The sequence below is a fragment of the Manis pentadactyla genome, chromosome 5 (assembly GCF_030020395.1).
Source record: "Manis pentadactyla isolate mManPen7 chromosome 5, mManPen7.hap1, whole genome shotgun sequence".
Classification (NCBI taxonomy): Eukaryota; Metazoa; Chordata; class Mammalia; order Pholidota; family Manidae; genus Manis; species Manis pentadactyla.
Window position 1 is genome coordinate 132,495,252 of NC_080023.1, and position 24,639 is coordinate 132,519,890.

The window sequence follows — 24,639 nt, forward strand, 5'->3', positions numbered from 1 at the left end:
ACAGGTCGGAGGCCCAGAACACGGCTGAATGTCATTATCTGTGCAGCAGTGCTCTTCCTCCCACGATCAGCCAAAAGAAAGAAGTCCTAATATAACATTGCATGTGTTTTACAGGACAGCGGCTCCAAAGACCCTTCAAGATTTAGATGGTCCCACGATTGGCCGTGTCATACTTGCAATCCAGCTTTCCAAGTGAGTCAGCCCAGGACCAGTGGAAACACAACTACCTGGTCACGGGGCGGCAACTGTGATCTTTTACCTTGCCTGCATTCATCAGGGTCAAGCAGATGATGCTCCAGCAGAGAAAGTGATGCGCACTGCTCAAGGAAGGATACAGAACAGAGAAGTTTATTTTACACTATCTGTCCAAGAAAACAATTGCCATAAACCAGTGCAAAATGTGCAACAGAATCAACAAGCGTGTCTTAGCTCTGAGAGCCCAAATTGGTGATTTCCTCTCCTGTTCTTCCGTTGGGCAGGGCAGGTGCCCCACGGGCTAGTGTTGGCTGGCCTCGATTCCCACCATCGACAGAAACATTCAACCAACTTGTAGCAGGTTATTTTTACAATTCATACCAGAATGTGTACAGGGGATGGGGAAAACCATACCGAATGAGTAAGTGATCAGTGCTTAAAGTAAATACAAGGGGCAGCACGGGCAAGAATCCACAGTCTCAATAAATACAAGTGTAACAAGCATGGGCAGGTCTCAACTCGGTGGAATTAGTCTGCATAATAATTCAGCATCATACAAAATCTAGCAGAGCTGTTGAGCAGTGATTGGTAACAATGTTCACAATAACTTATGCCCTTGAGTGAGTCTGCATTGAACACATTCTGCGGTTTCAAAGGTGTCAGCTCTGTTTTCTCCTTCCCTTGCCATCCCTCCAGGAGAGGAGGGCTAGAGCTGGGGCAGCTTGGTGGTGGCGTCCTGTAAGAAAGGACGCGGGCCCAAGAGCCAGCTGTCAGGGTCCAGTGTACTCAGTACCGAGTGGCAAATTGGGACTTTATTGACGATGTCTGTGCAAAGTGTGCTTCTCTCCATTTTCCAAAAACCAGTGTCTGTAACTCCTGCACAAAAAGCAGTGGTGGCTCTGGGTCACTCCCTGTCACCTCAAATACCAAGCAACAAGAGGGCATATCAGGGACCCACAGGTTGGGAGCTTCTGTCACTGACTGTCTGGCACCTTGGGGATGGATAATTAAACCAGGGCCCCTCATCAGAGAGCCCAGGCAGGCTAGAACTATTGCTCGAGAGACTAGAAAGAGTCTAGTGAGAAAGCGATGGTCATAATGGATATATGGGAAGCTGGCTTCTTCCTTGAAAACTCCATGCCCCCAAGGGAACACCTGCAGGACTTTAGGCAGGCATCCCCAGCTGGGAAATGCCATGCATCTGTTCCTGGGGCCCCTGCCCAGCTGTTCCTCTATTGGGCACTAAAGCCATGCATATCCCAACAGGCCTGGGATTCCATCCCAGGGGACACAGCAGGGACAACCTGTGGATCATCGACTAATCCCGAACCCAGGGAAAGAAAATGCAAGAGAGGTTCTCAATCTCTGAAAGAAAAGGAAGAAAAGGGGGAGCCCCTCAAAGCAAAACAGCCCCCCAAATCCAGCAACCAAGAATCACCTCAAAACAGAACAAAATCCCAAACACTCCTTGTAATCAATGTACCTTCTCTTCTCTATTCCTTCATCAGTCTCAGGTCATAAATTAGGTTAGTCTTCCTTCCAATAACTTAAAAAAGGAGGCAGGATTATACTAAGTTTTGCCTGGCTTGGGCCAGTAGCAGCCAGTTTTTCTAGAATCTCAGTCACTGTTCAAAAATGGAGATTGAAAATTCACGTAGATGATGGGAGTCTTCACATGGATGAGGCAGGACGGGGATCAAGGAGGATGGGGTTCGAGGGAGGGGTGGGGGCGAGCCTGGGCCACCGAGGCAGGAGTGGAGGCCTGTGAACAGCGGGACAGATGGACGAGACGCCCGGCCCCAGGAGGCCGGGTCTTGTATTGCACAGAAAGAAGGACCAAGCCCCAGTGGGCAACCCGGAGGATCAGTGGTCCCCACACATGGGCAAGTTCACGAAGGTGAACACGTTGAACTCCGTCATGATGGAGAAGCACAGGAACACGCCGTACAGGAAAAGGCACCCACACCCGAGCTTCTTGTCCAGCTGCCACTTGTTCAGGTGGACGCCGAACACCTACAACACGAGAGTGGGGTCAGCAGTGGATTCTGGGGGAGGCCAGGGCAAGGGCTGCCATTGGTGGACCTCGGGTGAAACACCGATTCTGTCTGAGCCACCAAGTCCACCTCTAATACCTTGGAAGGTGAGAACATCAAGAAGAATGGATGTCCGAACCTGCTGGCTGAAGGAAGGTAACTTTAACATGCAGGATCAGTGGGACTAGTCAGCACAGTTGTAGCGGCCGTCCCTCCTTCCCCAACCCCCACTGTAGCTCTCTAGGCCATATTACCTGTTGTGAAGCTTCATGCTCTTGCCCACGTGGACCCTGGCTTGTCCTGAGGACACATCCCCACAGCCCTCAAAGAGATGGCTGCATCTCTTCCTGTAGAAGCTGGACCACTTCCTGCTCACTGCTGTTTGTACACCATTTCCCTTCTCTTGTTCACCAAATGCCACACTGGAATCTCAAGCTGACTGTCACTGTCCCACCCAATCACCCTCAACCGTCCAAACCCTGTCTTGCCCATTCTTCAGAGCCACCACCCACAGCCACTCCTGTCCCCAGCTCTCCTGTCTTCCTCCTCAGGGACTCCACTCTCCATGGAGAAGACCCCCCTAGCATCTGTTTTCTTCTGTCCTTGTCCTCCAGGCCATCTCAGTTGCCCACTCCCAGGGCCATACCCTAGACCTGCACTGTGCCCATCATCCACACATGGCTTCCCACATTTAAATGTAAGTCAAAATTAAAAACTCAATTTTTCAGTTGCACTAGCCACCTTTCAAGTGCCCAGTAACCACCCTGGCCAGTGGCTACTGCCCAGCCTGGGCACAGCTATTGATGAGCTCTACTGGGCAGGTCTGGAGCCTCCATCTTGCCATTGCCGATAACAGAAACAACTTGTTATGCCAGTGTCAAGCATCCCACTCTCTGACCACGATCTCCTGTCTTTCTTGCGACTCCATCTCATATGTCGACCCACATGACACCACAGACCCCATGACCCAGAACCGTTGCTGCCACAACTGTTTCTCAACACTTCACCCCCCACATCATGCCACTGGCTTAAATTCCACCAGCAATCGCTAGACCAGTCTTTGGGTTCAAACCAACCTTCCACCTACTCTATCTTGCTTCTGAGCAGCTGACCTAGGCTGGAGGAAGACACTGGCCAGACTGATAGGCCTCACTTTAAATTCAAACCCACAACGCTTAAGCAGGCCATTCATGTTTTATGGCAATCATCCCTCATTTCTCGATTCCACACTCTTCCTTTCCTATGTGGCTGCTTCATGCCTCTCCACCCTGCTCACCACTCCACCCCTGCCCTCTTGTGCTTCAGCTCTACCCTCACTTTCAGCTGCTGATGTCCCCATTTCACAGAGTGCCCACCACCCCACCCCCTTGCTCACTTCCTTCCTGTTAGCAAGGACCTGAGGTCCAAGGTCCTGTCCACAGCCCACTCCCAGTGTGCACTTCCACATGTTCCCATCTCTGAGTGCTGCTGAAGGCCATGGTTCCAGCAATTGCCCCTCTTTTCTCTCCTTCCCCTCCTCACCTCTACATTATTCCCATTGGCAAGATGCTGCTATCTCTCTCAAACACAACTACACTTTTTCTGGATTTCTATTTCTCTCCTTTCTTTATAGCAAGATAACTTGAAAGAGTTATAAATATCAGGGGCCTCCAATTTCTCTCCTTCCCTTCTGTTAACTTATTCTACTCAGCTGTCTGCCGCCGTCACTCCACAAAACCAACCTGATCAAGATCACTGATGACTCTGCATTTCTAACCCCAACGTTTACTGCTCAGGACTCCTCTCCCCTGACAAAGCTGATTGCTTACTCCACCTTGAAACACCTTCTCCACTTGGCATCTCCTGATACCACACTTGGCTTTCTTGACCTCTCCAGAGAAATGGCAATGAAATAATAGGCAATGAAAACTTAAGATGTTTGAAATTGCTCTTCCTCTCCAAACCTACTTCTCCTCAGCATTCCAACAATCCCATTTGGACAGTCCAGCTAGTGGTCAGCCCCTTCTCATAGAGATTGTATACAGACAGACTGCAGGTAAAATTGCAGCATTTCCAGAATCTCTCTCCTGGCCTTTGTGCATCTCCATATCAATAGGTGTTTCCAAGGGGTGGAGAGAAGTAGTCATCTCCATATCAATAGGTTTTTACAAAGGGAGTGGAGAGAAATGCATATCTGAACCAAAGAGGTTTGGTGGGGTCCTTTTTTGCAGCCCGATTGCAAGAGATACAGGCGAGCAGAAGAGGACAACTGCTTGTAAGCAATAAACGGGTTTCTCCTACTCTGTTTCTCCCTTTGACTGATCTTGGCTTCCAAGGTTATTTGCCCGAGTGGGAACATATTTTCCCCTGGAGTTACAATGACTGTAGCTACGAGTACACACTCTGATGTCACTTGGCATCAACTTCTCTGTAGGGCTCAGGTGTTCATCTGCTGATAGTAGTGACTACCTGATGGGAGCATGGTGAGCTCCAAATATATGCAAAGCATTAAGTACAATGTATGGCTATTACAGGTATCATAATCCTAAGTCATCCCAGACCTGAAGAACCTCCTAACCTACAAAAGAATGAATTATGTTGATTTGCACTTTTGTTTAGATTTGCTTTGGTAAAACCTTGACATTTAACTCATATCCTGATCCTGTAAATTACCTCTCCAGGCTCCTGCCTCCCCTTCTGAATCCCCATTCTCTAGCATATATAGATTTGCCAGGTGTAATTGTGTACTTCAATGGATATTTCCTTGAAAATTTCAGGAAAAACACATTGTATCTCAGTGTTTATTAATGTGGAAATTCAACAGCAAATTTGCATGTTAATGAATGCATCATGTTCTGTCTGTGTGTTGATGGGAATTTGTATGCACTAAATGTGCCAGTTGAATTGGAATATCAAATTGTACAATGGACATAATTGTCAAGATAGTGGAATGGTGTGGAAGTGTACTGTCAAGAAAACATATTCTTAGTCTTTGAATATTGATCAAATCCATGGTTTTGGAGACATTTAGTGACCTGGAACAGTCATTTAATTGGAATGTGTCCTTCTGTTGACTAATCTTGTGGAAAAGGGGGATCTCCCCTTTGTTTTTTTTATAAAATGGTCTATGCTTGACATGAGGCAAGTTACACTTCTGAGAGGAGGGCTGGTTTTTAGAAAGGGAGAAGGCATTCTAGTGGGTTGCTAGAGTCCACTTCTAGAAAAAACAGCCAGGCAGGAAATGGGACATCTGGAGGCTGATTGTCCCCATCCACCAGGAGGCCAAGCCCATTGGTGTTAAAACCTACTCTACTGAAGAATCAAGGGCAGGGGCAGGGGAAGAGGGAGGGAACTTGGCAACCAAGTGGGGCAAAAGCTGCAAACCCACCGTGACAAAGACGGAGGCCAAAAGTAAGCCCACAGAGTAGATCAGTCCTCTGCTGTTTAGCCGTATCTGTAAGAAAGGATGACACAGAGTTAGGCTTCTGGAGAGGCATCTGCTTAGTGTGAGGTGCTCAAGCAACTCTGAGTAGCCATGAGTCCAAATCTCTCTTTCTAGGATGAAGAACACAAGGTGGCCTTGCAGCCATGCTCTGCGGCTTGCAGTAGGGACTTGTGTTTCCTAGGACACCCTAGGAAGGTGTGCCCTTGTCTCAGCTATTCTTAGCCCAATCCCACCCTTCCCTCCAGCAGTGGTGCCTTCTGGGCTAGCCCATGGCCACTTGAATGCTCCGTTGTGTTAACTAATTCTTGTTGCCAAAAACAATTCCCTGTGGTCCTGACCTCTGGGGAGCTTTCACTTTCTTGACATAGAACGTTAAGGGTAAACTTCATAACATGGGTAATGGAAGCAGTATTTTGAAAAACATTACTCAACTTTTGATCTCTTTTGTATTAAAATGTCTGTGATCTTCCCCTGATCTTAATGGGAAAAGGTGGATGAGTCTGCTATCATGAATAGACAAGAGGAAAAAGTTAACATTTGCATATGGTAAAATGCACAGATCTTAAGTGTACTATTGGGTACATTTGACAAATGCATGCATCCATGTAACCCACATCTAAATGAGAATATAAAACATTTCCATCACCCCAATAAGTTTCCTTTAGGGTAGCAAATCTAGCTCAAACCCCTCAAAAACTACTTTCTTAGGATGTGTTAAGCCAAATAATAGCACAGAACCTTTTCTCATCCTTGGACTACTTTTAAAAAAAGACTTTGTGGTCCAACTGTGCACAGTGTTGATCCAAACAATTGTTTCCTGGCTCCCTGACTCACAGATGCAAGGCCCACTAGGTGCCATCTTCTAGGAAATGCCCATCTGACTCAAGGCTCAACTGGGATTGTTCAGCTCCAACATTTAGCATTGTTTTTATTTCTTGCCTTCAAAAATATGCATTTTCCTTCTCCAGTTCCCTCTTGGCAGTTGCGGAGGAAACAGAAAGGCAGGCTGGTTCCAAAGTCAACAGGAATTTAGCTCACAGTGTATGTTATGTTTTCCTGTATGCACACAGAGACCCATTCATACCTAGTTTCATGCATGGATGTGGTACACAAAACAATTCCCTAAACCCTCCAAAGTTTGGGGGTCCAAAATCCCCAGCCTGAAAGATTCTGACTTGCCCATATTACAGTTTAAAATCTCTTTAAGGTGTGGGTGTGGTGTTAGCTCCACATAACCAGTGAATTCTTTTAGGAACAATAAGAAGCCCCTGGATTTTTGCTAATGTTTTTATAACTTGGAACATATGTTGTATGTTGCTTTGCATTTTTGGCTTTGAGTAATTTGAACATTTGTGTGGGCGTAGGTTCTAAATGGATGTGTTTAGCCTTGACTTTATGTTGTAAAATGTCACTGGGTGGGAATCTCTTTCTGTGAATGATTAAATGAGGTAAGATGGTAAGTATGTTTGCAGAAAAGCAGCACTTTAATGGAAGCTGGTGCCCAAGCCCTTTCTTGTCTAGAGTGCATTCCAAACAGAGGGTCACAGTGAATTCTGGTGGCAACTCCATGAGTTAAGTAGGGTGGGTTCTGTTTTCCCCACTAAAGATGATGCAATGTAGACTCAAGGAAGTGATGTGCTTCACCCAGGTAAAGATTCTGGTGTATGTGGGGTCTCCCAATGAGATAGGGACCATGGGCTTAGACAGAGTAGGGTGAGGGCCTCCAGAAAAAGCAAAGTAACAGTCAAAGCAATGTAACAATGTAAAGTCCCTATCGAAACTCTGTGTTCAGCATTATGCAAAGTCAAGGTCACACTAATTCTCCAGGGTAAAGATACTAGACTAGGAATATAGACATATTCAGTGAGATCAGTTGAAGGTCAAAAGGCCAGGAGTAACTTGGCCTGGAATGTTTTGAGTGTTCTGCAAGGGTATCTCAGCATAACCCATGACTTCACTGTAAACAGCCCTAGCAAACAGACAACCCAGCCCACTTTGAGGGCAAGGCAGGTGGTACAAGTCCACACCCTAAGCCCTCAATTCTCAAAAATCCTCAACTACCTATAAATCCCCTAGACAACGCACCACCCTGGGCTCTTGTCTCCTCCTGGCATGAGCCAGGAGCTCTTTCCTCTCACTTTATTTCTAAATAAAAGCCTGTACCTTGCTCTCCTACCTTGAGTATCTGTGAAGCTCATTCTTTGGCTTCATGAACAAGAACCCTGGCATCACCCACACATCCAAACAATTCTGCCACACCAGCTAGATGTCCTACAATTTAACTCAATTCTGATACTATTTACCTGGAGATAGCATCAGATTCCACAGGTTAAGGGATCAGTTCTACAAGACTGTCCCCTCCCCTTCAGATGCCAATCACAAGTCCAGGTTGTCACCTGTGCTTCTGAGCAACTGGTATCGATGGGAGGTTCCAGCAACCCCGTCCTTTCTGACAATTTAAGAAAACAGTTTCCTTACAGGATAGCTGGTTTATTAGAAAAAATGTAATTCAAGAACCATCAGCTGTTAGAGGTGCACAGGGTGAGGCATGGGGAAAGTACACAGAGCCTCCATGCTCGCTCTGAGTAGACATCTCCCCAGTCTTCACATACTCATGAGGCCGGAAGCTCTCGGAACCCTGTCCTCATCAGCTTTCATGAAAGCTTCATTACATAGGTATGTCTGATTAAATCACTGGCCATTGGAGACTGAACTCAATTTCCAGCCTGCCCCTCCCTCAAGGTTGGGGGATGGGACTGAAAGTTCCAACACTCTAATCACAGGGCTGGTCCTGACAGCCAGCCCCCATCCTTAGGTGTGTTCCAAAAGTCTCATTAACATAACAAGAACTTTAATAGTGCTCTTTTCCTAGGAAATTCTAAGAGTTTTAAGAGCTTTGTGCTAGAAATGGCACCGAGTTTTTAAATATTTCTTATTATAAATAAATATCACACAGGCCAGGGGCCTGTGTGATATTTATTTCAAGTCTGCACTTACAGTTGGGCTTTGGATGGTAAATTCTAGGCTCTTCCTTGTGACACAGGCAGTGTAGTTCAGGAAGCAAGCCAGGCTGGGCGAGTCAAGAAAAGCTTGAGGCCAGTCCAGTGGCCAGCTAGTAGAACAGGTTAAGTGAAAACAAACCAGCTAGATTCTAGGAAAATAATTGATGGCAAAACAGAGTTCAGTTTCTAACGGGTTCAAACCAACCAAATTTGGGATGGAGAACAAAAATAACCCACAGTTACCCCAAAACTCATTATACACTCATTAGCATACTAAAAACCACATCCATTGGCACCATGACAGTTCCAAGGCTGACCATATAGGGACAACAAGAGGGTGTACCCCCTTTTTACATCCAAATCCCCTCCCAATTCAACCCCCTCTCCACCTATCCTGATGCATATTCCACCCCATGCTTAATCTCCAGCTGTGAGACCACTCAACCCCACTGTGCCCCTCACCTGGGGAGCAGGCCTACACTCCCTTGAGGGTGCACTTTGCTTTACTAAACTACTCTTTGCTTGCACCTGCTAGACCTGCTTGTGGAGTCTTTCTCCATCAGAGTCAAGAACGCTCAACCTGGGTTGAGTTCTCACCTGGCACATAGGGAGACCTCCTCAGACTGGATTTCCCAGCAACACTTGCACCCTGCTGGGCACAGGGAAAAAGCAAGTTCTCTTCATCTCCTAAGAACCCTCGGAAGTGGCACCTGGTCCTTTCCCGCCTAACAGTTCAGAAAGGGCCCTGAGGGAATTGTAGACTGCTGAAGTAGATGCCATCAGGACTCCATCCACATCCCTATGCCCGAATATACCATTTTGGATTGGCCAGCTGCCTCCCCACAACCAGAACCAGCATCTGTGCCTAAGGCCTTTTCCCTGAACCATGAAAGTGCCATGTCGCCCTCCACCAATTATGCTTTGGGGTAGTTGTGTGAACACCCCAGCTCCCCTGCCCCTCAGGTGGGGTCATTCTGAGACAAGGGTGTGCACCATTTCCTAGGCCTCTCCCAAGGGACAAATTCCAGTTGGGTTTGCTAACACACCTGCCATTGGCTGCCTTCCCTTCCTGTCTCACATCCCTACCTCCTAACGGTTTCCTGCCCCTCCAAAATACACTCCTAGTCCCACATCCTTATCTCAGGACTGAATGGTTTCTGAAAGATCTAAAGTTTGATAGACAGTGAGATGAATCAGTTCAGGCCTTGGCGACCCAGGTAAGCCATTCCATGGGGAACTTGTATGGATCCTGCTTCCCCCCAGATATCACCTTATTTCCCTCACCCAGGGCCCAAAATCTAATGGTCACGATGTATTTTAAGGGGATTGAGTTATGTCTCTGTAGCTCCCAGGAGCTTTGTTAGAACAACCCTGAGAAGAGTCATTTATTAAGATGTCAGCAAGCTGCCCAAGTTACCTATGCAGGTCTTATGGGAATAGAATAGCTTTTCTACTGGCCCCAGTAGTGGCATTCTGGCATTTTGCTGATTTTCATGGTGTAAATATTCCCACTCTGCCTACAACTGCTAGGTGGGGTAGACAGTGCTCCCTCAGTCTCTTCTCAGGACCTGTATGAGCCTGCTCCAGCATCCCGCTGTCCTGGAGATTTTCAGAAAAAAGGAAAAGTGTTCCTAGCAGTTGGGTAGTGTCCAGGTACTGGGAACCTGATTTGGAAATGCTTGCTAAAAAAGATGAGAAGGAAAGATGTGGACAGCGTTAAGAACTGATTGGTTCATTGATTTATTCCACACAGGCCCTCTACTGGGCGCTGGAGCATCAGTTGAGTAAGATCAAATTCCTGCCCACAGACAGAGAGGAGATAATCATCCCTTTGGGAGAGCAGACACTCCCATGTGATTCTAGAGGGGTAAATGTGGGTGGAGAACGTTTTCTGGGGACATGATTGTTGGCTGACAACTGGCCTTAGAAGAAAGACTGGGAAAAAGCCTTCATATACCTGGCCACTCCATCCTTCCTGGAACATTCCAGGTCTATAACTCTTCCTATTCTCCCTCTTTCTGGCTGACCGTTCCTCAGTCCCTTTCACTGGATGTTTTTTATTTTTTTCCTACCAATACCAGGATATGGTCTGGGCTCTCTTCTCCATATTTAGTTCTTTTATGAGCTTTGTGCTCATAAAATCACATATGCTATTGACGAGTTTATACCTGCAACAAAGGCCTCATTTCAACATTTATCCCACTGACTCGAAACCTCCACGTGGACAACCCTCATACATACCTAACTCTATCTGTTCTGAATGGACCCTTGGTATTTCCTTTTAAACAAGTCCTCCAACCCTGGGGCTGCCTGCCTTATCTCCATGAATGGCACCACAATACACTTAGTTGCTCAAGCAAAGAACTAGAAGTTACCTTTGATTTTTCTCTTTCTGTTATCTTTTCATGAATCCATCAGAAAATCATATCAATTCTTTCTTAAAAATCACTTTTCTCCCTCTCTGCACTCACATCACAGCCCATGTTACCAGCTTAGCACACAGTAAGTGTTCCATTCATGACTGACCAGAAAAATAATGAACTGGGCAGAAAGGTGTAGGATGAGAATATTTCTGATTTTGTACATTCTGGAGTCAAGTGGCTCCTGCTTGGAAAAAGAAAAATAAAGACCCTCTTTCTCCTCTGTTACTTCTTGGATTCATTTTGCCTTTCTAAGGCCTAGCTCAGTAATCTGAGTTTTGCCCTGGCTTCCTGCAGCCTGCCTAGGGACTTTTATTTGTTCTTTTAAAACATGTGGAATAGATATTCATCACCGAAATGGGACAAGAAGTGCTCATTTTCCAAACTTTGGCTTTTAGAAATATTTCTCATTTCAGGCAGTTAGGTAGCTAGCTGGCTTCAGAGCCAGCCACAAGTGCTAAGAAATGTCAAAATCTGTAAAAAATTGCAGTCATTCCTTGATGTTAAATGCCTGAACTTAAAACCATGCACAAAACAGCTGTCTCGATGGTAATTATCCAATAATTATGACTTAGAAATCCCATCTAGTCAAGATGGAAAAACTAGTTCAATTGTTAGATCCCTGGTGAGGGCAGGAGAGGTCATTCAACCCACGCAGGCTTCTCAGTTCTGATGTCGGAGATGCAGACAGATGTCAGGGGTTACTGCTGTGCCGAATGCAAGGAGACCCCTGAGTGCCCTTCCAGAAATGAAGCCTCTCTTCTTGGAAAAGCTGGCAAAGAGGGAAGACAAAAATGCTTGTGGCAAATAAACCATAAGTTTGCTCTTCCATGAACCTGGAACTATTTTTCCAAGCAACTTCTGCATCTTGGCATGAAGTTACACAGTGATGCCCCCAAAATGTGGCTGGGCTTGGGGGACAGGCCACTGGAGGGCCTGATGAAAGCCAGGGAGGGACCCAGGGACTGAATAAATGGGTAATCCTCATGGAAGGATCCAGAACAGTTCCTCCAAACCTTAGTCAGAAACCCACTGTAGACGTATAACTTACCACGGCCTAAGGCAGTGAGGATTTTACCTGCCACAACATCTTTAGGACTTTTAGAACCAAAATCTGGGGTCTGGGGTCTGGGGTCAGAAGTTTTCCTCTTCCAGGTCCTTCCCTATTTACATAAAGTTGAAGAGCTCACTTCAGCCTTCATGAGCAGACCCTGTCCTCTCTTCTAGCCAAGATTCAAACTCAGGGAGAGAGCTGGTCTAAAATTCCACCCCAGTGATAACCTTTAGGTTCCCAAGTCACCAAGCCATGCATGGTGGCTGCTGTGGCCCAGCTTGCTTTTGGCAATAGAACCCTCCCTTCCACTTTTGTATCTGGTGTTTTGAGGGGAGACAAAACAATCTCACTATCTTTCTCTGCCTCTTTCTGGCTGTGTGATTTAACCTCTCTGGACCTTGGCCTCCTGACCTGCAGAAGGGAACTTAGAACAGCATTGCCCATGGACTGTGACCTCTGCCCACCTCACCCTGCACTCCCGCCTCCCTGGCCTTCCTTCTACACCCTGACACAGTCCACCCCAGTGTCTTTGCACTTGCCACCCCATTTCTAAAAGGCACCGGCTTTCCTCCATGTACCCAATTCTTTCATTATTCACCACTCACGAGAATCCAACCTTCCTGTCCAATGACTCCAGAGTGACACATGCCCCCCAGTCTCTGTCACGTCACCTGCCTCACTGTCTTCATAAGGCTCTGCTCTCTGAAGTTATCCCACTCAGGTAGTTGTTGCTTATGAATTGTGTCTCCCTCAACCCGATGCTGCTCTAAGAATGAGGGTCTCATCTATCTTGTTCATTCTGTATTTCCAGCACCTCACCAAGTTCCTGGAACATAGTAGGTGCAGAGTGAGCACTGGTTGAAGAAATAATCCTTGCCTGATTTAACTGCTGACATGGTTAGAGCAGACCGTGTGTGCATGGTGTTTCTAGAGTGTCTGGCAGGTCATAGGTAATCGATGAATGTTAAGCAATTATTATGGCTGTTCTGTCTCTCTCTGCTCTCTTCTTGGGTCAGCTATTCCTTCATCTGCACTGCTCACATGTCTTGCACCCCAGAGAGGTAATGCTGATAGGAAAGTTAGAATTCACTTATCCATCCACCCACCCACCCATTCATCCATCTACATATTTGCTGAGCACATTCTAAGCACCAGGCACTCTGCTAGGAAATAGTAAATGCAGAAGACAGGCACAGTTCCTTTCCTCAGGAAGATCACCTGTCTGGGGGAGACTCAGGCATATGGACAAAATTAAGCTCTGATGAGAGCTGATGAAAAACACAGGAGCAACACCTGACCAAAGCTTGAGGGACCACAGCTGACAACTAAGCTGACAGGAGGGAGGAGCTGGAACCTTTGGTAGCCACCCTGTTACCCTTTGTGAGGTGCTCTGGGCCCAGAAGGCCATCTTCTGGGACTCCTGCTTTTCAGGAAAACCAAAGGCACAGCTTAATTGGGTCAAAAACTGGGCTATTATTTTGGTCTACTATTACTAGGCAAAGAGGTAGTCTGTACAAATAAAACTTCCCCCCAAATTAAGGTCCACCTCTCTACATGACAACACCTTAACTGTCTCTGATGAAAATATTTCATTCTTAACTTTTTCTTGGTGACTCAGATCACCACCATGAATGTCAATTATTTAACTGAGCTAAAATACAGCAAACTCTCAGGAGCTACTGATGTATGAGGGACTGCTCTCCTCACGATTAAGGAAATACAATTGATTCTTTATTTAAATAAATAAAATGTCCTGCTGTGTTCAAGATGGCAACAGGTAGAGTGTGGATGGCAAACACACAGTGGACAAGGCCTTACATACAGACTCCAGTAGCAGAGAGGTGATGTGGGCAAATAACTATCAGTCAAAGTAGAAAAGAGAATGGGCCAACATTCTCTAATGAGGAACAGATTATATGATGTGCAGTGTGAAACTATATTTGAGTAGTGTGTAGAAGTATTAGAGGAGTCGGGATGTGGTCATGACTCAGGTATGTTTTTGCGTGGTATTTCCTCTCTTTTTAAATGCCTTCTCAATCAAAGAGATCAAATTACCCAAGAAAAATAAGAAAAAACATTTTAAAGTTTTCTACTTTGTCCATCCCTGATTCACGTCAGCTGGCTGTCCTTGCCTGCTTCTTGCCCATTTTAGTTCTGACTCAGGATGAGAGTGAAGATTATGAAATATTGGATTCTAGAACGCACTGCTTTAATTGAAATACAAGCATGGCCTAACTGATAGTTCTTAAGTTGTGAATATTACTGAAGAACAAGTTAACAAATATTTTCCTTTGAATTTTTAAGATTCAAAACGAAATCTCCTTTTCAACACATGGTGCTGAGACAACTGTATATCCACATGCAAAAGAATGAGGTTGGATGCTTACCTCACACCATATACAAAAAGAAATCTTGATTTCCTGAAGTTCATGAACTGTTTAGAGACTGTATTACTGAATTTTTGCTTTCAAAAGAGAGGCCTACATTGGATGTTTATATCCCTGGAATAAAATGAAGATCTCTAGCACTCCTTACAGAAATAGCAGCATTTGGATGAAAATGCAATGTGACACATCTTTCTCTAGTCTTCCCAACCAAAAGCCATGTGCCATTGCTGTTGATCACAGAATGGCTGTTTTTTTCTGCATTTCCCCCTCCACTTCAAGGATAAAGGCAATCTCCAACAATAGGACTAGATCTGCTCTATGTACAATTCCAGCAAAATGACCAGAGTGACCCAATTATGTCAACTATAGATGGAAAACATGATTTGAGTCAAACATCTAATAGGGCCTAAATTTTGTCCTCATGATGTCATCCTGTTACTAGCATTCAGGACCTGAAAAGCATATGTTTTCATGGCTGGGGGTATTACTGATCTGAGAATTATGTTTTATTTTCTGTTCTCTAAAGGATGTTGGAAGAATGTTAGAAGGAGGGCAGATCCTTAGAGGTTCATTTATGACAGACAATGTGTCTCATTGAGTTGGGATTTCAGGCCAGATATCCATGTTCATTTAGGGAGATTTCAAAGCTGGTAAGGGGAACTGGTTTACTTCCAGGATGAGTTCTGAGTTTTGTTATTAAAATATTTTTATTTCACCTTCCATGACTTTACCATGTAGTCCCAGTAAAGAAAAAAATAAATATAATGGATCTTAGGGACATTGGAAGGACTTGCAACCCCTGCTCTTGTTTGTCTATCTCTCCCTGGAGAGAGTCAACATGGTAAAATCTATTATTCATGGGTTCATTTTCCATGTGATTTAGAGCACAGTTACTTTTTAGTTTGTTGCTGCCTGCTTTTTAGCCATATTCTCTAGTCTTTACCAGAGAAGACAAAAAAAGAGTTAAAATTGACATAGATCTGAATTTTACTTCTTATAGCTTTGATAAGAGCCCAGTGGGAAAGTGAAACAGAGGAATAAACCAGGTGGATTGCTGGTGAACTCAACAGATCCATCCCCAGGGTTCTGAGCAGTTTGGTCTGCCAATGATGATGGAATATAGAGACGGACCAGGAAACAAACCGAGCACTAAAGATTTTGGAGGGAGGGACACCCAAGACCGAGTAAGACCAAGCAATGACAGAGGGTGTCTAGTAGAGCTTCCTAAGAAAAGCAGGTTGTCCTAACTGTAGGTCTGTCACTCAGAGTGGAATATGGAGGTTTAAGGCCTGAGCTGAACTGGGAGACAGCAAGGGAAGACAATGATAGAACTACAAAGCTCCTTTCTCTACCCTTTGCTCATGGAGCATTCTGGTCTCCTGAAAAATGATTATTAATTTTTATAAAATTTTAACTTATTTAATTATTTAATCTAAAATATATTGGTTTGAGGGGGCACCAAATTATACATCTATCCATGCCCTTCTGTCTCAGTTGGGACCTGCAGCTTTCTTCCAACTCCTGAAGAGCTCCTGCTGGGGAAAGCTAATGTGATGTGGTGGAAGATCTCAGACTTTTCATGGCTCAAGTATGTAAATGCCCTGTACTCTGTGCCATGAGGAAGCTCACCTCTACAGAGCTTCCTGTGGTCAGAGTATGAGGGTAAAGCCTGTGTTAAAAACAAAAAGAATCTGACGGTGCCATGAAGTTGCCCCCCAAACCCCAGGAATGAAATTAGAACAAATTACAATGTATGAAATGGTGTCATTTTGAAAAATAATTAGGCATGTGTAAAGAGCTTCAAAATGTTCACATCTATGTGATAATCCTAACTCTGGGAAAATAATCTCAAGTGTAAATATAGTTTTATGTACAATTTTTATAGATCTCTAAAAATCTAAAGGATTCATGTACAAAGATATCTGTGGCATCATTATTTATTACAGTGAAAATCTTGAAGCAACATAAGTGTCTAATAGCAGCAATACAATTAAGTAAATTTTGGCATAATTAGAATATTAGGTGGCCTTTACAGATGATCTTTCTAATGAGATTCTAAGGAAAATGTGTTTGATATAATAAGTATAAAAAGCAATGTACAAAATTGAACAGTTTGGTCTCAGCTATGGAAACCAACTGAGAAAGAAAAATATGCTGAAATGTTAACAATCGATGTCTAAGGGTTGGACTATGTGTGCTATTGCATTGATCCTCTAAAGTTGCAGCATCTCATGGGCAGCCACAAGCCACAGGTGGCTATGTAAATTTCAATTAATTAAAATAAAATTTAAATTTAAAAATTCAGTTCTTTACTTCCACTAGCCACATTTCAAGGTTCCACGATCTCACATAGCTAATGGCTACTGTGTCTGACAGGACAGCTACAGAACATTTCCATCATTACTGGAAGCTCTCCTGGGCAGGCACTGCTCCAGAAGTTTTTGCTAATTGGAGTTTTTCTAATTCTTGATGAAGACCATGAGCTATTTTTATAATCAGAAAAAGGGAATAAAAAAGTATAGATTAATTGAAGGAAAAAAAACAAGAGCTTACTTGAGGAATGGGAAAAGAGAATCAATATGACTTGTATTTTAAGGAAGCAGCAAAGACTTTAATGAGAGAGATTAAACACAATCAAAATACTGCTCTCAGTGTGAGTACAGGATAGATGTGTCAGCTGGGAGATGGTCTACATATGGCTCAGGAAGAGATGCCATGAGGCAGGATTGGTCGCTGTGCCCCAGCATGGTTGGGGCAGCTGACCCGAGGGCCCCGGTCTGCATGACAGAGACAAACTGCTTGGATGCTTCAGACAACAGCAGTTTGAGCCCAGTTAAAGGTTCTCCAGCAAACCCTCCTGTGTCAATTCCACTCTCAACCCAACACCCCAGACTGTAGAGACTGCTAGTGTTTGTGGACATCTGTGCCTTCTTTCCTTCTCGGGCGCACTGTTAATCCAGTGTCCCCGATCCCTCTTGCATCTGAGTAGGAACATATGACTTATCTGGACAATGGGAGGGATCCAGTAGGACATCAAAAAATGTTCATCAAGAAATGATGAACAGCCTCATCAAAAAATGTTCTGGGTACTCTTCTAAGCCCTGACTTCCTCTGCTTTCTGCATAGCTCTTGGAGAAGGACTCTAAGACAGAATAAACTCCATGCCTTAAGTTTCTGCTTGAATTGTCTATGGTTGCTGCCAGAAGAGAAACATTGGCAGTGGATTGCATTGGGACACCCCAGTGAGATTTTGGGGTTGTTTGCGAGGTCGGAGTGACAAATTCTAATTTGACCTTCCATGCAGAAGGTACAAACACAGCAGGTCTGGTTACTTAATCTTTGATGTCTCCACAGGGTCGCCTGGAACCATGACTAACCCTTGGCTGGTCCCTGAGAATGTGGTCCTTGGAATGTCATTTATGTTACTGACCCATGGTGCTGCTTTGTACTTCAGAAGCAATGGGGCATGCTGCACCAGACTGTCAGGACTGCTTAGCTAGCTTTATGAGGTGCACTGGTGCTATGCTGGGATTCTGAGTTTTGTTATCATGGCTGTTCATGGAGCAGGAATGTGTCTGCCTCAGCAGCGCTCTGTAAAAGCCTTAGACTCCAGTGGACTTGCCTGGACAGATACCTCACACATACTCCTATAGTTCAGTGCTCTAGAGAGCACATCCTCAGTGATAAGGCAGGGCAGGACTTGCAACCTGCATCTGACCTGTCTGGACTTCGATGCATTTCATTTTCCTGCTGCTTTTAGTCTATATCCTTTGCTATAACAAACCTCAGCCATGACTATACCCTGCTGTTGAGTCCTGTGGATGCTCCTGGTGAGTTGATGAACTTGAGGGTGGTAATGAAACTCCCAAAATACCTCTCACATAAGATATTTCTTTGGAAAACAGAGCACATATTGTGTAGAATAAATATGCTTTCTATCTGGCACTTGTGTATCTTACTACCATCTGTTGATATTTTGGCACATACATCAAATACTTGTGAATTTGGTTAATGTGAGTCCATTCATAAAAGTCTGTCTGACAACAATGTCCCTCTTAAGTATCTTAGGAATATCATGTAGAATCCTGTGATCACCTAATGAATTATGTCCTTTCAGTGGCCAGCCCAGATGACATTTCTTCATTTTTTACATGTGTCACTTAACAGGCAATCAGATGAAGCAAATTCACAGATTTAGGACAAGGGCCATGAGTGAGACAGAAACAAAGGCTGTAGAGAGAGACCCCATTTGGTGGTGGTGGGGTTGGTCAGGGGATTCAGAAGCGAATCCTGAATGACATGGCATCTGAGACAGACCTGAAGGAAGTGGCATCATTCCAGAAGGGAAGAGTGCTGGGAGTGTGTGCGTCTGAGGCAGAGGAGTCTGCAGGGGGGAGACACTAGGAGGGGAGGCAGGCACCTTCAGGGGTGATAAGTTCGAGGGGCACTAGCTTGACTATGCAACAGTCAGCAGTAGGCAGGGAGGTGTGCCTCTATGGCACATTGTTGGGGACCATTGAAGGACTGGCCTCTCTGGTAGGTATGTTTACTTTACAACTTGCCTTAGGGCCCAGGATTAAAAGCCATGCTGCTGAATCTCCCAAACCAGTCATCAAAAACATCATTTTATAAATCCATATATCATGTAAGCTTGAACATCATCATTTTTGATTAATTGTCAGATGAGCACCCACACGATCCGGCTCTCCCTACCTCCCCCCTCAACTGCCTCACACGCCATGTGCCCCATGCTCACTTGGCAGGACTTTCTTCTGTCTCTAACATACCAAGTGCATTTTTCCCTTAGGGCCTTTGCACTGGCCATGCCTTTTGCCTGGAATGCTCCACCCTGCCTCAAGCTCCCCTTGGCTGTTTCTAGTTACTCAGACTTCAACTCACAGCCACCTTCTGAAAGCAGCTTTCCCAGACCCCCCAGTGTAATGTAGCCTCTCTCACCATGTCATTACACAATTTCATAGCAACAGAGAAGATATCTCCACTCCTTAAAGCACATTCCGCTTCCTTCCATCTCCTTTGCATATCTTTATCCTCTGGTGAAATCTGTCAGCCTAATGGCTACTTCACATGAACCTAAACGTGGACTTTCTGTACGGATTTCAGTGTCATTGCAACCAGCTAGACATCCTTCCCTAGTGAAGCAACTCTGAAGTCATCATCTGTTAAAATGAGCCACAACATTTTCTGAAGAATAGATGATTACTGGACAAAAAATTGTACAGATTCAATGAAGTGACCCTGAGTAACCCATTTAGGGAAGCACCCAGCAACGAGATGGGAGTAAACACCTTGGAGGCATAATGCTGTTTTCTTCTGGACACAGGATGAAATCTCAAATTGCAGTTTCTTTCTCAGCCATTGGAGAGGGTCTAGGACAGAGTCTCCATCAGCAGAGGGGGAGCATTTTGGCAAACAGGGAAAGAGCATTGAAGCCTACTTGGACCACCTGTGGACGCCACATGCAAATCCACCTGGAGTCATAATCAGCGTGGCCAGGAGCAATGGCATCAAAGCCACCATTGTTGCAGGGCCTGATGGCAGCCAGATCTCTGCAGAGAAGGGATCTTGTATTTTATGTCCCTTCCTTCATGAATAAAATGTTTTCCATGTCAAACAAATGCACAAGAACAAGGGCTGGCAAATCAGGCCCATGGGCCCAGTCTGGCTGACCACCTGACCACCTGCTCTTGCACAGTCTGTGAATTAGGAACAGTTGTCATGTTTTTTGTGGTGGTTGAAAAGAATCTGAAGAATTATAATAAATCATAACATGTGAAAATTACATGAAATTCTAATTTCAGATTCTCTAAGTAAAGCTGTATTGGAACAGCCACACACATTCATTTATGATTCATCTGTGGCTACTGTCAGGCTGCACAGCAGAGGGGACTAGCTGTGACGGAGGCCATCTGGCCCACAGAGCCTAATGTGCTCACCATCTTCCCCTTTATAGCAGAAGAGGGCCGGTCCTGCCTTCAAGTCCTGAGTGTGCCCACGAGCCTGACTTTGGAAGGACTGATGAGAATTTGTTCAACATTAGTATTTCCATACCTCCTCTGTCCTGAGACAAAGTCACAGGGCTGAGACCACTTAAAACAGAGTCCATATAGCCCTGGATTTAAAGAGAAGTAATGGAGAAAACCCACTTACATAGGAGCCATAATCCACAGCCAGGGTCTGCAGGGCCCAGGGAAGACCGAGGCCAATGAGGATGTCGAACACATTGCTCCCGATGGAGTTGGACACGGCCATGTCCCCCATGCCTGCAAGGACAAGAGGCCATCTGAGTGAGGGCAATGATTTCAGGGCTCTCCTTGGGTACAGGGCCCCTCCCCCCGTGGTCCTCCCAGGCCTTCAGTTTGACAGCCAGACTTAGCTGGCAGGTCTGCTAGCTTGTATATTTGGTTCCCAGGCCATAGCTGTAGAATGAGATGCACATTCTATTAACTATCGACCTTTGCTTCAAACATAATCACTGGCTAAATGTGATTCAAAAAACCAAATATAATTCCAAAATTTCTGAAACATCCCTTAAAAAGGAATAAACTCAACAATTATTTGAAGCTACTCATGAGCTCACCAACCCATACATTTTAGAATTATCTCCCAACTATTTGACACTATATTCAATTTTTCTAGATAACTGGGCACTCTTAAGAAAAATTTGTAACCCGTAGAATTTTGAGAGGACTTCTTGAGGACACTGTGCTAAGCACTGTAGCTACATACTGTGTTTGTTGGAAGCACATGCCATCTAGCACAAATCAGGCATATAAATTAGAGGAGGTTCTGGGGTGGGGCATGGCCATCTGGGGGTGTTCATCTGGGAAGGTAAATTGTGAGCTTGGTTTCAAAGGAGGGAAAGTTCTGTCTTACACTGCCTGACCTCTGGCAACCACCACTTTGAAGGGTACTGCATCTGGGAAAACGTAGGCTATGGGGTCTGCTTCTCTAAGCCTCAGTCTCCTTGTCCATAAAGTGGGGTATGGTTTTTCATACCTCATAGAATGTTTAAATTAAATAGGATAATGTGCCTAAATTGTTTTGCTCAGCATGTGGCACCCAAAGTTAGCTTTCATTATATTTATTGCTATTTTCAATAATAGCACAATAATATAACCTCCAGAAAGGGCTGTGGGTGCACCTGAGAAACATGTCTGCCTCCCTCAAGGCTGGACCTCCTTGCTTGTTTCCCTGATCTTCTTAGGCCAGGAAGCCTTTTGGCCAACATGATACCGGAGTCACTGTCAGCCAAGTGATTGCCATGTGGGCCCTGGCTAACCATCCCCTTCCCACTGGCGGCCCCACCTTGTCTGGCCACGATGAGGCTGGCCATGCAGTCTGGCACGCTGGTTCCGGCTGCCAGGAAGGTGATCCCCATAATGACGTCAGGGATCCCCAGTGTGTAGCCAATGATCGTGACCTGGAAGAGGCAGGAAAAGGTGCTGAGCTGAGGGCCAGTGCCAGCCCTACCTGCTCATGGATCCTCTGACTGAAAAGCACAAAGGCTGCAATCTGGATAGTCTCACCAGGGTGCAAGGTCAGCTCTCTGTATCAATTCAGAAGGTGAAGAACATCACATAGAACAGACCAGGGCTGCAGGTCAGAAGACTGGGCACAATCATGGAGTCCATGCTTTCCAACCCAAGATTGGCCTCTTGAAGTTGTTCCTTTCAGGAGAGGCAGGTGGCTTGGGAGAGGAGAAACCGGCTCTGGGAAAAGGCAATACTGGGACAGAACTCAGGGTGGTCCTGGGAAACCCAGAATGGATGGCTGTCACACTGTGCTGGGAATCTGAGCCTCCAAGTCCTGAGTGGCATGATGGAAATCTACAAGAACTGGAAAGAGGCTGGATATACACCATCCAGTCTTGCAGGAAAAGCCATAAGCAGCCGATTCCTTTCCTCTCTTCCTTGAGGCTTGGGAACATGATCAGCATCAACCTTATCCACACAAGCATTGCTCCCATTCATTCCATACTCAGGCACCATGCTGAGAGATGTTCACATGTTTAACTTACTCAGTTCTCCCCATAGAGTAGGTGCGCTTCTCTCCATTCTTCACAGAAGAAGTTGAGGCATTGCCCAAAGCCCACATGCTAGTAAGAGGCAGAGGGGGCGTCCCACCAAGCTCACTGGCCATGGGTGGCACCTCTATTTACACAGGACGGGTTTAGCCAGGGAGTGGAAACAGGTGGTACCCAAGACATTACTTCCATTAGGTAAATGAGCTCATGCTCGCCCCGACCTCCATACGGGAAAACCGAGAGGGAAGAGCTGGCAGAGACAGCATGAGAGGCCGTGGGAGACAGAAGAGGCCGATTCCCTGTATGTTGACTTAAGGAGATGCTGACTTGCAAGGCTGAACCGATTAGGCATTTAAGGAAGCCACTTGATCTCCCTCACTTCCCACAAAATCAAGAGACATGCAGATTGCACGTTGTGAGTGGCACGTTCCCCTCGCAGCTCCTCAGGGCCAGCTGCTGGAGGAGACATGGTGCAGGAAACCCAAACTTTGCTCCAAAGGGCACAGTTGCTCCTTCCCCTCCAGAGATTTGGGGGATGTTAGTTATATCCACTGGAATATCTGATGCCCCCACTTGCAAACCAAGGATGGCACCTCATTCCCACTCAGTGCTGAATGAAGTAGGGGTGGCCTTGGGGAGCTCTGTCTTCTGCTCTCCAGGGAGGAAAGTGAGATGCAGAAACATACATTTCTTTCAGTTGTTATGAGGAGCCTTTAAAGAAATGAACCTACAAGCATTCTGGCCAAACCTTATCTTTCCTTCTAAGCCCCATTAGCAAGCAGTGGGGCTGGCTCCCTACAAGAATTGGGTTCAGTGGGGCTTGGCCTAAAAAGGAGCTGCCCCCACCCCACCGGCCCCACTGCTTGCTAATGTTATCATTGTATTTGCTGGTGAGTCTGGAGTTTGGGGAACTGATTCTCCAGGTGGTTGGACCAGGTTTTCCGCTTCCCCTTGTTTTCTGCCTTTCTCCCAGCCATTTCTCAGGCCTCAGAGCAAAGGAGGCTAGCCAGAGAGGGTGAACCTCTGATCAGTTAGTCTGTGTGTTAGTGCACTTTGGAAAAGCCTTTGAGCCACCTGCAGGTCAAGAACACCAACACTATTCTCCAAACCTGGAATAAAGTGGGCATCCAAGGGACGTGTCAAATAAAAACGTTAGTGGATACAGAATGAAGGACAAACCCTTGATTGTAAGATCTGAGTTGAAAGAGAATAGTTATCTGTTTGTGATGTTGAAGGCAAAGAATAATTTTGGGCTAATTTGCTGTTACCTCCAAAACAAGATTTGCAGAACCTTTTTTAGCACTTGAATTTAATTCTTCAGAATTTATATTGCATTTCTGTCCAACACTCAAGCAAGATTAATTTAGATTTGCATAATTTTGTTATGGTTTTTAGTTTCTGTCTGACTCCAATTCTACAGGATTAGGGTTGCTCCCCAGGTAAAGGCAGAATCGTAAATGGGTAATGCTTTTTGGATGGCTGTGTTTCCTAAAATGGCTTTGGGGCAAAAACTCTTTTGAGCCATAGCCCCACAACCAATGCCAACCCCTGAATCATTGTTTTAGCCCCAGAAGGGACCCTTGAGAGGTCACCTAGCCCAATGACCTCATTTTCTGGGTGACCAAACTGAGACTCAGATAAGAGAGTTGACTATGAGAGGTGAGATTATCACTTCCCAATTCTTCATGCTCTTTACCTTGTGGCTCTGCTGTTCTTGACACCAGAGTAGGTGGAGTGTGTTTCCTCCACTCCATTGATGTTGGGTGCAGTTGATGGAGTATGGGTGGAAGTCACAAGCCAAGTCTATAGGAGTTCCACTTGCCCTCTTGCATTCCAATAAACAACCATGAAAAGAGCATTCCCAGGTACCCACAGGTCCAAGCACAATGAGCAAACCCATGGAGTAGACATGAAATCTACCTCCTGCCTGAATCAAACATAGCCATACTGTAGCTTGAAACAGAACTGTTAAGTTAGTGTCTGCTCTGATTTGTCAAACCACAGTCAACCTGCAGACATGGTAGGAGGAGGACAAACATTTATGATTCTAAGTCATTGAGTTTAGGGGTGGTGTGTTATG

The 24,639-nt window shown here is 45.4% G+C and overlaps 1 protein-coding gene across 1 annotated transcript in view; it reads right to left on the bottom strand.

Annotated features, from left to right (window-relative positions):
* Positions 1-332: 332 nt before the first annotated feature.
* Positions 333-24,639, bottom strand: part of SLC24A3 (solute carrier family 24 member 3) — a 464,546-nt gene continuing 440,239 nt past the window's right edge. Inside the window, exons 14-17 of the mRNA XM_036892190.2 lie at positions 21,842-21,956; positions 20,684-20,796; positions 5,596-5,661; positions 333-2,208 (exon numbers count right to left, since the gene is read on the bottom strand). Coding sequence (XP_036748085.2) covers positions 2,059-2,208; positions 5,596-5,661; positions 20,684-20,796; positions 21,842-21,956 — 444 coding nt within the window. The 3' untranslated portion in view covers positions 333-2,058. The remainder of the gene's footprint in view (positions 2,209-5,595; positions 5,662-20,683; positions 20,797-21,841; positions 21,957-24,639) is intronic.